The 13,854-nt window shown below is 47.3% G+C and overlaps 1 protein-coding gene across 1 annotated transcript in view; it reads right to left on the bottom strand.

Moving 5' to 3' along the window:
- Nucleotides 1–1,027: 1,027 nt before the first annotated feature.
- The window catches only part of LOC310800640 (protein fantom-like), a gene marked incomplete at both ends in the record, with an annotated part of 35,856 nt that continues 23,029 nt past the window's right edge, over nucleotides 1,028–13,854 (bottom strand). Inside the window, 6 exons of the mRNA XM_083663265.1 lie at nucleotides 1,028–1,194; nucleotides 4,396–4,532; nucleotides 5,867–5,951; nucleotides 8,415–8,601; nucleotides 9,099–9,199; nucleotides 11,813–11,957. Of these exons, the coding sequence (XP_083519391.1) occupies nucleotides 1,028–1,194; nucleotides 4,396–4,532; nucleotides 5,867–5,951; nucleotides 8,415–8,601; nucleotides 9,099–9,199; nucleotides 11,813–11,957 (822 nt within the window). The remainder of the gene's footprint in view (nucleotides 1,195–4,395; nucleotides 4,533–5,866; nucleotides 5,952–8,414; nucleotides 8,602–9,098; nucleotides 9,200–11,812; nucleotides 11,958–13,854) is intronic.

Here is a 13,854-nt window from a genome sequence, read left to right on the forward strand (position 1 = left end):
TATAACAAAGGAAATGGCAAGCTGCAACAATAAGTCATGTTAAACCGGACCTTGTACCCACAATTACTTTTTTTACAGTGGGGCATTCAAAAATAAGGTTGATATAATGAGTTTTAAGCCTGGAACCAAGCCAAATCATGATTCAGTAGGTGGCTGGTTGGCTTGGTTCCAGGCTTAAAACTCATTATATAGAAGGATTTTTAGAAACATCTGGGGAAAACGAATGGGGAATTCTCTGATGGAACGGGAGCTGAGAAAAAGTGGGCGGTCACGGCTTTATAGCGCGACTTTGACCTACTTTAACCTCAGCCTGCCATGACGGTCAAGACCTCTGGAGGTCCTCCAGCGACGGTCCAGCCAGGTCGTGGTCCCTTCACATCATTTTAAAGGAGAATTTGGGTATTTTTCAACCTGGACCTTATTTTATATCTGTGTATAACTAAGTCATGTGAGCAGAAACTTTCTAAATTGGTGCAACATGCAAGGTATCAACATGTCTGCACTCGGTCACCAACACAAATCGCTGCACATTTATTGCTCGGAGCTTCCAGGTAACATAATGCACTCTCTGGCGGCCATGTTGGAGGCAGTGGGCTGTTGCACAACAGTGGCTGTGAACAGCTGAATGCACTTTTAAATGTACACCTTGGCTGCCAGGCATGGTTCATGTTTGTGCTGTGTCTGACTGAACTGATCATCACTGATCCATCTGATTGGTTTAGTGTTCACTGTTTAGATCAGAGTGAGCCTCCCCTCAGAGAACATCATAATAGACAGCAGCGCATTATTCACTTTGACTGAGAACGTTACTGAATGGATCTACAGCCACACCACCACACACACACACACACACACACACACACACACACACACACACACACACACACACACACACACACACACACACACACACACAACAAGCTGTCTCAGCGCGCTCTCGCTTTCTAGCTGCTTCTTATTTATTTAGACATTATGTTGCACAGACAGTTCTCCACTGGACCTCCGTGATGGCTCCAGACGGGGTTGCTTACTGAATAAGCAGTTGTGACTCTCTGCTGGCCTCTGCTGGCCGCAGAGGGAAGATGGGGATGCGGTCTTGGTCCGGGTCCTCCAAGATGGAGCGCAGAGCCTCCAGTGCCTCTACAGACACAGTCAGACTGCCCACCACCAGACTGTTGTCCTCTACATCCACCACTGCAGGACACAGACACAGCAAGGCACCCACTATCAACATCAGACTGTGTAGCACTGGGATGTATCTGTGTGTGTGTAACCAGAGTTATTTATCTGTTCTTTTCATTTATATACTTGTCAGTATTCTTCTAGCTCCACCTCTGCTGTCTAGTAATGTTACTCCTCCTTCTCAGAGCCCCTAAACTTCCTGCCTACCCTCACCTCTTCCCTTTTACTCTGTGCCTTTATGAAAGAGGTGGCTGTTCTTTTTGCTCCTGTATTATGTTTCAACTGTTTTATTTTGCACACACACACAATTTACACAAGTTAAGATACATAATAGATGACAGAGGACAGTGCAGGGAGAGGCGAGAAACCCATATGGGCTTATTTGAGCCTCCACCTAAAAAACGACACACAAATAAAATGCATACACTATGTAGGTACATACAGTACCTAACTCTAACCGCGGTTATATGCCTCCGCCAACAAGTGAGCAGTCGACATCCATGTCTGTCCAGACGTGAGCCAAATGTGAAGAAATTCCGTCAAGGTGTTACTGAGATATGGCGTTACTGAGCTTGAAAATGGCGTTTGTGAGGTCACAGTGACCTTGACCACCAAAATGTAAACAGTTCATCCTTGAGTCCAAGTGGATGTTTGAGGCAAATTAGATGAAATTCCATCAACGTGTTCCTGAGATATCACGTTAACGTGCTTGCAAATGGCGTTACAGTCACAGTGAACTTTGTGTTTGATCACCAAAATGTAATCGGTTCATCCTTGCGTCCAAGTCGACGTTTGAGCCAAATTGGAAGGAATTCCGTCAAGGCGTTTGTGAGATATCGCGTCAACGAACTTGAGAATGGCGTTCATGAGGTCACAGTGACCTTGAACTTTGACTACCAAAATCTAATCAGTTCATCCTTGAGTCCAAGGCGATGTTTGAGGTGAATTTTATGAAATTCCGTCAAGACGTTCCTCAGATATCACGTTAACGAACATGGGACGGACGTACGGACAACCCGAATCCATAATGCCTCTGGCCTGGCTATCGCTGGCGGAGGCATAAAAACTTAAAGCTAACCAAAGACCCTAAAATGACTGATGATCTCTAGACATATTTCATCAGTCACATAAGTATCTTTGCAGCAACATTCCATCATATCATTTCCTATCATTCTTGTTTGTATTTTTGTTAGTCTCACCTTTATGAAGTACAATTGCACCTGTTAGTTCATAGATTTCCATGTATCAATCCCTATATCAATGTTTTGACGAGCAAAATCTTCCAGCTGAATAGGGATGCAATGGTATGAGTTTTTGACGGTATGATAACCTTGGACAAGAATACCACGGTTTCACTGTATCGCGGTATTGCAGACCTTTATGTGTTGTCAAATGTGGCACAAAAAATGCCAATGAACAAAATGTATTTCATTTTTAACAGTTTGCTGAATTGTGGACTGACATTTTTTTTTATGTAACCTCCAACTGTAATGACAGTTAACTGGCAATGTGTGTGCTTTGGTAATATAGTAGCCTACTGTTCTTCCTTATAAATGTAAATTATTTAATCTAATTAATTTGATGTGAAACTAAAACATCATAATAATATCAAATACACGCTTCTCTTTTGTAATGGGTGAACACTGGACACAAATAATTATTGTTTCCTCACACATACACCCCCCCTCTGTCTCACACATAGGACACACACACACACTAGCTAGCTAATTAGCCATGTTAGCTGCCTCAGTAACGTTAGCCTAGAGAGAGTATTTATCTGACGTTTATGTTAGCTACTCCTCAAACCTGCGGGTGGAAATGGTTTATGTCCAATGCGATGTATGTTGAAGCAAGACAACGTTTTAATGTACCTTGAATTTGACAAATAACGACGGGTGGTGCTCACGCAGATCTAAGCCCTGGCCATCCTAGCCTCAACATGAGACTCATCAGACATTCTGATGAGTCTCGCATTGAGGCTATGGCCATCTGTGATTTTACAATAGCCGAAATATTCCCATACAGCCGACGTCATCTTTTTAGATGGGGGGAAAGTTCAGGGGGGTCCTTCCTTGCGTTCTCCTGCTTTATCACACACGGTTGTAAACACACAGTCAGGGACAGCTCCTCTCTACTGTGCTCTAGTCTAGGTAGGGATGCAGCAAGGGGGAGGGGCCACGTAAGCGGCGCTCTGCAAGCAACCTGGCCACGTTGTTTTGGGGAAACAGCTGATACCGTGGAGAAGGTATGACAGCAAATCTTAGTGGTTTTGATACCGTGACTTTTTCAAACCGTGGTATACCTTCAAACCGGAAACCGCTGCATCCCTACAGCTGAACTTCCGCATTTCCCCTTGTTTTCATTTATGCAGGATTGTGGTGGAGAATACAGAGTGGAGGATTGATTTTGTTTTATTCTCTGTCTTGTCAGGTATGTTTACAGTATGTTTTATTTCACCTATATTGTTAAGTCTTCACACTTGCAGTATCACTGTTTAACGTCATCCCGTAGTTGAACTGTAAGTCAACGTGGTGCCGTGCCCCTTTTATTCTGTGCCTTGATGGAAGAGGATTGTGCTGGAGAATACACGGATGATACACGGATGATACACGGATGATCGACGGAGGACAAAGATATCCCGCTTGTTTGGGTCCTTCTTTCCTACACGACACAACGCACAAGTTCACATGTGCATCAGCGTTTTGCCTTCATATGAGGTCCGTGTGCAAGAATAGTAAACACGGAAAAGTTTGCATTTACAGTTGATGTGGGAAGTTAACATACCCTTAAGTCATTCAAACTCTTTTTTTAACTGCTCCACAGATTTCATGTTAAACTATAGTTTGGCAAAGTCGGTTAGGACATCTACTGTACATGACACAAAAACATGTTTTCAGACACATTATTTCACTTATAATTCACTCTATCACAAGTCCAGTGGGTCAGACGTTTACATACACTAAGTACATAAACAGCTTGGCAAATTCCACAAAATGATGCCGAGGCTGCTTCTGATAGACTAACAGACATCATTTGAGTCAACTGGAGGTCTACCTGTGGGGGATTCAGTTATTCAGTTAGGCACATTTCTGATCATGTGTGTGTGTGTGTGTGTGTGTGTGTGTGTGTGTGTGTGTGTGTGTGTGTGTGTGTGTGTGTGTATGTATGTGTGTGTGTGTGTGTGTGTGTGTGTGTGTGTGTGTGTGTTCTAACCGTTCAGACTGGTCTCAGTCAGGTCTCGCTGTTTGTCCAGAATGTCGGGGATCTTCAGATAGGCCACGCCCACATCCTCACACTCCCTCTCCTGCTCCTCCTCCTCCGGCGGCTCGCTCACCACCGTGAACCGGATGCTGTCAAGTCACATTTATCATTATTACTCTAACCTTTATTTAAAGTGATAATATAGCAGTTCCTTCATCATCATCATTACTCTAACCTTTATTTAAAGTGGTGTTACAGTCATCCACCTTCTCGTGTAGATATGATCATATTTACTTCTATTTGTTATGGCTGATTTGTCCTTTGATGTGTGTGGCTACTCATTTATAAAGGAAAACTTAAGCGCCTTTTTGGTCCCGCAGGGCTGCCGTAACTGTGGGTAAAATGGCTGCCGCTCCGGCGCACTCGAGAGCTCAGATGAGCTCATTTGGACCCATACAGAAGACCACTGCCCGCAAGGCAGCTTGTTGACAGCCTATGTCAGCTTATATTTTTGTGATTTTTCTGTCCCACTTATGGGACTACTGAGTGCGTGAGGACGATCTCAGATCCTTCCCGCAACCAACCGGGGCTGGGATCGCTCGAGGCTATGAATGTCCCAAACAAACTGAAAGTACTTGGTGAAATAATTTTACGTTTGAGGGTTAGGGTTAGGAGGGTTAATTGTTTAGGAGAATGCTGTAACTGTTTCCCTAGATAGAAAACTCCACAAATGTTTTGTGGACTAAAAAACTTCACGGCATGGGTGAGTAGATGACTGAATTTAAGGTTGGCGACAGCTACATGTCTGTATATTACCTCTCAGAACAGAGAGGGATACGGCACTTTGAAGACAAAGGGCTAGACAGAAAGCAGAGGATACAATATGGAGTATTCATCCCAAACCTTAAGATGAAACCAGAGCTTGTGCAGACAGTCAGGGTTAGGGTTATTTGTGATTTCAGGGTGATTTTTGAGATCCAATTCTAGAGATCAGATGTTATGAGATCAGATCACATGGCTGCATGTCAACACTTGGCTTGGAGAGAACGGTCATGTCAGCTGTGACTGTTTTTGATCCACATATTTACTGCTGCTGATCTCGTCTGAATCACACAATAAATTCATCTTCTGTGCCTCTGTCTCCTAGCCTGCTAAAAAAACGCCTTTTCCACTGAGAAACTCCACTACTACATACTCTTGTTCTTGTTTAATTGTTGTTATTGAGTCTATTTCTGTAATAACTGCACTTATGGCTGTGCATATTACTCTACTAACGTTAGCGTTACCGCTCCTTGCTTGCTGAGAAATGGCTGTGGGTGGGACTGATCCGTAGAAATAGAATGTGAGTTCACGTGATCAGGATGGTTTCACCAGGCTATCAGCCTCCACTGTCTCAGTAAAGAGAAACCATGAAGCGGAGTGGACTTTAAGCGGAGTGGACTTTAAGCGGAGTGGACTTTAAGCGGAGTGGATTCTTCCATACCTTTCCATCTGGGGGTTGCGCCCCTGCAGGACTCCCCTCAGCAGCTCCCGCCTCGGCCCGTTGTTCTCCACGTCCACGTGAATCGCTGGAAAGACAGAGCAAAGCCCAAATTAAAGGTACAGGCATGCAAACTCATGTATGGTGGAAAAAGGGAGAGATGCGCGGAAGGGGTGTGCCGCGCTACGCAAATAAGCTCTATCATCTTGTTATCGTTATCATTGCAACAAAATGCATCCGCACATTTTCAGTGAAACTGAAAGTGAATCTCTCTCTTACAAACCTATCTATCTCCACACTTTGCACTGTGCGAGGCTGCCAGGCAGCGCTTCATACCAATCATGGGTCATAAGATTGTGTCATTTTTGCAATGTCAGCGTAGGTAATTATGATGTATATTCACTTAATTAATGTCAGCGTAGGTAATTATGATGTATATTCACTTAATTAATGTCAGCGTAGGTAATTATGATGTATATTCACTTTATTACAACTTGAGCTGCTGCCTTAGATACCTGTACAGCCTGCAGCCAGTCGAGTCCGAGCCCCGGCCTGACATCTCAGATTTAATCTCTGAGCCCTCTGATAGGCTATTGTTCGATGTGTAACTAACCAATCAGATAGCGTTGTGGGCGGGACATACTCCAGATCAGACAGAGGGAGCATGAACTAGAGAGAGACACAGAGGCTGCTTCCAGCTGCATCAGGGCCAACGTAGCGCATTTTTTAATACATTTATTATATCGGTAAACAGCCAATGAAAATGCCGATATAGATGATCGGCAAAATACTGAATATCGGCCCCGATAATCGAAAATGGGTCGACCCCGACACCCTTGTAAATGGTTTTTATTCACATGCTCCCCACCTAATCCCCCTCAAAAACAAGTTGTAGTTTCTTCTTTATATTGTACTTTGTTGTTGTTACGATGCATCCCTAACCAAAACGCCAATAGTTGGCTATGCGACTTAGCAGCCAACAGCCAGCTGGAAAGCGAGGGCATCCCACAGCATCAGGGCAGACAGCCTGTTGCTGCATTAGGCCCACAGACACAGTAGCGGATCAATAGAATACGGCGGGAGCTGCTATCTATGTGACAGACAGCAAACAGAGCAGGCTGCCAGTGGCAGGAGGTACGCTACATCACTCTTATCTCGTTCTCTCTATGATAAAGTAAAGGTAAAGGTAAAGTCCCACTGATTGTCAGACACCTGAGTGTGCAAAATTTGTTCTCTGCATTTGACCCATCCCCTGGGGGAGCGGTGAGCGGCAGCAGTGCCGCGCTCGGGAATCATTTGGTGATTTAACCCCCCAATTCCAACCCTTTGATGCTGAGTGCCAAGCAGGGAGGCAAATGGGTCCCATTTTGATAGTCTTTGGTATGACTCGGCCGGGGATCGAACTCACAACCTCCCAGTCTCAGGGCGGACACTCAAACCACAAGGCCACTGAGCTGGTGATATAATAAGCATATGAGCCGAGATGTGTGTCGGAAAATAAGCTATTTACGTTTTCCTCGTTTTCAAGTCACAGTTCAGATCGTTTCTGCTGATGCTAATCAAACCGAAGTTGTCAGGGTGACTTAAAGTCCCTGGAAACCAAAATCCACAAAAACGTTCTAACTATGTTATTTAGGGTCTTATGTTAGTAATTTTGTGCCTCAGAAATTATTATACATTACTTTCAACCCAAAGCCTTAAAATCGACACTTTTCTACAAGATTCTACAAAGTACTTCCTCATTGAAGACAGCAGTGCGCGAGGTGCTAAAACGCAGGAGCTTATGACGTCATAAGCTCTATATAACCTTTGTACACGCGCGCAATCTGCCCTTCTCCTTTTGTCCGTTCTTTGCCCCCAGTGACAGCGCTCCCTCAGTGTCTGTCTGCCTCCCACTCTGTGCCGAGCGCTATGCTTCTCTCTCTCTCTCTCTCTCTCTCTCTCTCTCTCTCTCTCTCTCTCTCTCTCTCTCTCTCTCTCTCTCTCTCTCTCTCTCTCTCTCTCTCTCTCTCTCTCTCTCTCTCTCTCTCTCTCTCTGGACTAGTGTGAGAGAGCACAGAGAGAGACACACAGCCGCAACGAACGCACACACGCACACACACACACACACAAGCCCTCTCAAGCCCTCGTGTTCGACACGCACTGGATCTCTCTTTCTCCGTTTCCCTCCCCCCCTCTCTCTCGCGCTCTCTCTCTCTCTCGGAGGAGAGAAAATTTCTGTCTGAGAAAATGTCCCTGCTGCAGAAGAGGACACGCCCACACATTCCGCGGGAGAAAATACACTCTAAAAAATAATCGATTCTCATGCGTTTTGCCACACCTGTCAAACCTAAATTTATATACTTTGCGACGTTCATCATCGTTCAAATTTGGCTGGTGGCTTATTAACATAGGGTCCTGTGATGTGATGAACTCAAAATGCTAAATAATAAAGAAATATTTCTGGTTTCCAGGGACTTTAAACATCATATTTAAAGCTGGAAATAAGGTCCAGGGTGTAAAAAAACTGAATTCTCCTTGAACCCCTCTGAGAGGCTTTGGGGTTCCTTACCTTTGCTGTAGTTGTAGTAGATGCTCTTCCCTGGCGGGGGTTTGGGCAGGGACAGGGGGGTTTCCTCTGAGGGCAGGTCCAGGAGGGAATACTCCACAAACAGACGCACCACGCTGCCGTCCCGGGACACCCGCGACTCCGGCCTCAGGCTCAGAGACACGATCTCCACACGCACACGCTCCGAGGGCTGGGGAGGGCCAGTTACAGGCTTAACCCATTGATACCTGATGCAGCATTTGCATGTATATCCCTCATTTGTGTGTGTATCCCTTTAAGACCGCGAACCGCGCGAGGGTTCGCGGTCTTAAAGGGATACACACACAAATGCTGCATCAGGTATCAATGGGTTAAAATGCCATTTTTAAACATCAAACTAGCATTGTCACATTCATTGTGCCTAAATGCGGGACGTCCACTCAAGGCAAGACAACCGTTCATTTCCCCAATCACCTGCCTCGGTTATGTTTACATGTGTCATGATTGGTCAAATACCATTGAACTTCGCTCCGGTCTGCCTCTGGGCAAATTTTAATGGGCAAACCACTGACCTAAAAAATATGGACAAACCCAGTAACCTTCATACACTCATCTGTTCAATCCTTGGATGACTACATCCTGTTCCCAAGGTTCTTGCCAGAAGAGCTAAACAGAGGAGTGGATTCTCTGTGCTCTCCATTCACCCACCTTCCTCCCCACCGAGGCTTGTCCAGGCACAATACAGTCATCGCTGTCCGACTGGCTGGATTCACTCTGATCCTCCTCGACCGCTGGGACCTCCGCAATATCTGCAAGGGTCCACACAAGGAGGAGAGGAGGAGAAGAAGGGTCCACACAGGGAGGAGAGGAGGAGAAGAAGGGTCCAAACAGGGAGGAGAGGAGGAGAAGAAGGGTCCACACAGGGAGGAGAGGAGGAGAAGAAGGGTCCACACAGGGAGGAGAGGAGGAGAAGAGGGGTCCAAACAGGGAGGAGAGGAGGAGAAGAAGGGTCCACACAGGGAGGAGAGGAGGAGAAGGGTCCAAACAGGGAGGAGAGGAGGAGAAGAAGGGTCCACACAGGGAGGAGAGGAGAAGAAGAAGGGTCCACACAGGGAGGAGAGGAGGAGAAGGGTCCACACAGGGAGGAGAGGAGGAGAAGAAGGGTCCACACAGGGAGGAGAGGAGAAGAAGAAGGGTCCACACAGGGAGGAGAGGGGTCCACACAGGGAGGAGAGGAGGAGAAGAAGGGTCCAAACAGGGAGGAGAGGAGGAGAAGAAGGGTCCACACAGGGAGGAGAGGAGGAGAAGAAGGGTCCAAACAGGGAGGAGAGGAGGAGAAGAGGGGTCCAAACAGGGAGGAGAGGAGGAGAAGAAGGGTCCACACAGGGAGGAGAGGAGGAGAAGAAGGGTCCACACAGGGAGGAGAGGAGGAGAAGAAGGGTCCACACAGGGAGGAGAGGAGGAGAAGAAGGGTCCAAACAGGGAGGAGAGGAGGAGAAGGGTCCAAACAGGGAGGAGAGGAGGAGAAGAAGGGTCCACACAGGGAGGAGAGGAGGAGAAGAAGGGTCCACACAGGGAGGAGAGGAGGAGAAGAGGGGTCCACACAGGGAGGAGAGGAGGAGAAGAAGGGTCCACACAGGGAGGAGAGGAGGAGAAGAAGGGTCCAAACAGGGAGGAGAGGAGGAGAAGAAGGGTCCACACAGGGAGGAGAGGAGGAGAAGAAGGGTCCACACAAGGAGGAGAGGAGGAGAAGAAGGGTCCACACAGGGAGGAGAGGAGGAGGAGAAGGGTCCACACAGGGAGGAGAGGAGAAGAAGGGTCCACACAGGGAGGAGAGGAGGAGAAGAGGGGTCCACACAGGGAGGAGAGGAGGAGGAGAAGGGTCCACACAGGGAGGAGAGGAGAAGAAGAGGGGTCCACACAGGGAGGAGAAGAGGGGTCCACACAGGGAGGAGAGGAGGAGAAGAAGGGTCCACACAGGGAGGAGAGGAGGAGAAGAAGGGTCCACACAGGGAGGAGAGGAGGAGAAGAGGGGTCCACACAGGGAGGAGAGGAGGAGAAGAGGGGTCCACACAGGGAGGAGAGGAGGAGAAGAGGGGTCCACACAGGGAGGAGAGGAGGAGAAGAAGGGTCCACACAGGGAGGAGAGGAGGAGAAGAGGGGTCCACACAGGGAGGAGAGGAGGAGAAGAGGGGTCCACACAGGGAGGAGAGGAGGAGAAGAAGGGTCCACACAGGGAGGAGAGGAGGAGAAGAGGGGTCCACACAGGGAGGAGAGGAGGGGTCCACACAGGGAGGAGAGGAGGAGAAGAAGGGTCCACACAGGGAGGAGAGGAGGAGAAGAAGGGTCCACACAGGGAGGAGAGGAGGAGAAGAAGGGTCCACACAGGGAGGAGAGGAGAAGAAGAAGGGTCCACACAGGGAGGAGAGGAGGAGAAGAAGGGTCCACACAGGGAGGAGAGGAGGAGAAGGGTCCACACAGGGAGGAGAGGAGGAGAAGAGGGGTCCACACAGGGAGGAGAGGAGAAGAAGAGGGGTCCACACAGGGAGGAGAGGAGGAGAAGAGGGGTCCACACAGGGAGGAGAGGAGGAGAAGAGGGGTCCACACAGGGAGGAGAGGAGGAGAAGAAGGGTCCACACAGGGAGGAGAGGAGAAGAAGAAGGGTCCACACAGGGAGGAGAGGAGGAGAAGAAGGGTCCACACAGGGAGGAGAGGAGAAGAAGGGTCCACACAGGGAGGAGAGGAGAAGAAGAGGCACCAGAAAGAGATCAGACATGGCCGCTAAGAAGGGAAGACTGCTTTCTGTAGAAGTAGTCAAGGCAGCGTGATGGAACTGGAGCTGGCAGTGATCTCTGCTTTGAGCGAGTGTCTGTACAATAAGCATGCTTTGTGAGGGGGAATTTAAAGAGGAGTGAATGAGTGAATGTGTAAGACTTCTCTCCCAAGGCCATCATTAACATTTATGAAGCCAGGCAGACCGGTCTTAAGAATATTTGGCAGCAGCCAATAATCACAAATAATAAAGAAATCAATCTTTATGTCTGTTCTGGTGAGGAAGCATTGCGAGAAAACAACATTATTGTCCATTTGCACTTTAAGGAAGTGTACAAACTTAAAAAAAAGAGTTGTTTCCCAACCAAGCTGTGAGGGATGCTGGACTTGACCCATGAAGCCATGTTGAAAGTGAATTGGTTACTTGCTACAGTGTAAGTGGAGACATAGGAGTGGTTTGTAAACACAGAATCGAAACAAATAAAGCCAGAATTGATACGAAAACATCAAGTAACCACTTCTTCAAAAAGACTGAAAAGTTTCAGTTTCATATTTATTCTTTTCTTCTATTTTTTGTCCCAAATATTTATAAAAACATTGAAAAGTTCCAAACATTATGTTGGTATTTTCAATCATTAATCTTTTCTTACCTTCTTCAATAATTTCCTCAGAGATGTCAGAGTCATCAGAGAAGGACTGAGAGCTTGCTGGAATCAGCTGCCCTTCAGAGAAGTGAGACTCCTCTTCCTCTTCCTCGGTGGTGCTTGGAGGCGCCGGGTTTGCTTCAGAGACAACCTGTGAGTTCACATCATTTAGAAAAGGCAATCTTTGTCTTACAGAGGTATTTGATGATGTTGCATTGCAGAGCACTACATTGGACTGTACACAGTGCTGCCTGTGGCGGTTCAAAAAAGGTGGGTAAACTATACATTTCTAGGCAGCTTTCTCTCGCGTCCCACCACTGTAAAAAAAATAAGTGGATAAACTTCAGTCACTAATATACGAGACTAGAACAACTGAATATCATTTTATTATTATTATCATCATCATCATTGTTGTTTATTTTGTGTACTGGGGTGATCTTTGGTGTTGTTTATTTTGTGTACTGGTGTGGACTACTTATTTGTTAGTACTGGTGTGTTCTATATAGAACCTTTTGAGGGTTGCATAGTACTTTTCGGATTTGCTTCTGAACGGACCTCCTCTGTGATCTTGTCACTGCTATGTTTTTATTGTTTATATTGTCCTATTTTTGCTAGCATCTGACTTTGTATTGTTGTTGTTTTTACTGTAAATGACTTGTTGTACTTCGCTTTGGATAAAGGCGTCTGCCAAATGAAATAAAGTAAAGTAAAGTACCCTGCTATTCACCTTATGTTCCAACGCAGGGCTCAGCCAATGACTTCCTATTGTGTTTACAGTACTTCCTGTGACTTATATTGTGTTCATTGTGTTAACTGTGGCCAACACTGCTGAGGGGCTTTAAGGTGTGTGCAGACCAGAGCAGCCAGTGAGTCAGACTGAGCAGGTAAAACACACTGCTGAGGGGCTTTAAGGTGTGTGCAGACCAGAGCAGCCAGTGAGTCAGACTGAGCAGGTAAAACACACTGCTGAGGGGCTTTAAGGTGTGTGCAGACCAGAGCAGCCAGTGAGTCAGACTGAGCAGGTAAAACACACTGCTGAGGGGCTTTAAGGTGTGTGCAGACCAGAGCAGCCAGTGAGTCAGACTGAGCAGGTAAAACACACTGCTGAGGGGCTTTAAGGTGTGTGCAGACCAGAGCAGCCAGTGAGTCAGACTGAGCAGGTAAAACACACTGCTGAGGGGCTTTAAGGTGTGTGCAGACCAGAGCAGCCAGTGAGTCAGACTGAGCAGGTAAAACACACTGCTGAGGGGCTTTAAGGTGTGTGCAGACCAGAGCAGCCAGTGAGTCAGACTGAGCAGGTAAAACACACTGCTGAGGGGCTTTAAGGTGTGTGCAGACCAGAGCAGCCAGTGAGTCAGACTGAGCAGGTAAAACACACTGCTGAGGGGCTTTAAGGTGTGTGCAGACCAGAGCAGCCAGTGAGTCAGACTGAGCAGGTAAAACACACTGCTGAGGGGCTTTAAGGTGTGTGCAGACCAGAGCAGCCAGTGAGTCAGACTGAGCAGGTAAAACACACTGCTGAGGGGCTTTAAGGTGTGTGCAGACCAGAGCAGCCAGTGAGTCAGACTGAGCAGGTAAAACACACTGCTGAGGGGCTTTAAGGTGTGTGCAGACCAGAGCAGCCAGTGAGTCAGACTGAGCAGGTAAAACACACTGCTGAGGGGCTTTAAGGTGTGTGCAGACCAGAGCAGCCAGTGAGTCAGACTGAGCAGGTAAAACACACTGCTGAGGGGCTTTAAGGTGTGTGCAGACCAGAGCAGCCAGTGAGTCAGACTGAGCAGGTAAAACACACTGCTGAGGGGCTTTAAGGTGTGTGCAGACCAGAGCAGCCAGTGAGTCAGACTGAGCAGGTAAAACACACTGCTGAGGGGCTTTAAGGTGTGTGCAGACCAGAGCAGCCAGTGAGTCAGACTGAGCAGGTAAAACACACTGCTGAGGGGCTTTAAGGTGTGTGCAGACCAGAGCAGCCAGTGAGTCAGACTGAGCAGGTAAAACACACTGCTGAGGGGCTTTAAGGTGTGTGCAGACCAGAGCAGCCAGTGAGTCAG

The sequence above is a fragment of the Poromitra crassiceps genome (assembly GCF_964638095.1).
Source record: "Poromitra crassiceps genome assembly, chromosome: 30".
NCBI lineage: Eukaryota > Metazoa > Chordata > Actinopteri > Beryciformes > Melamphaidae > Poromitra > Poromitra crassiceps.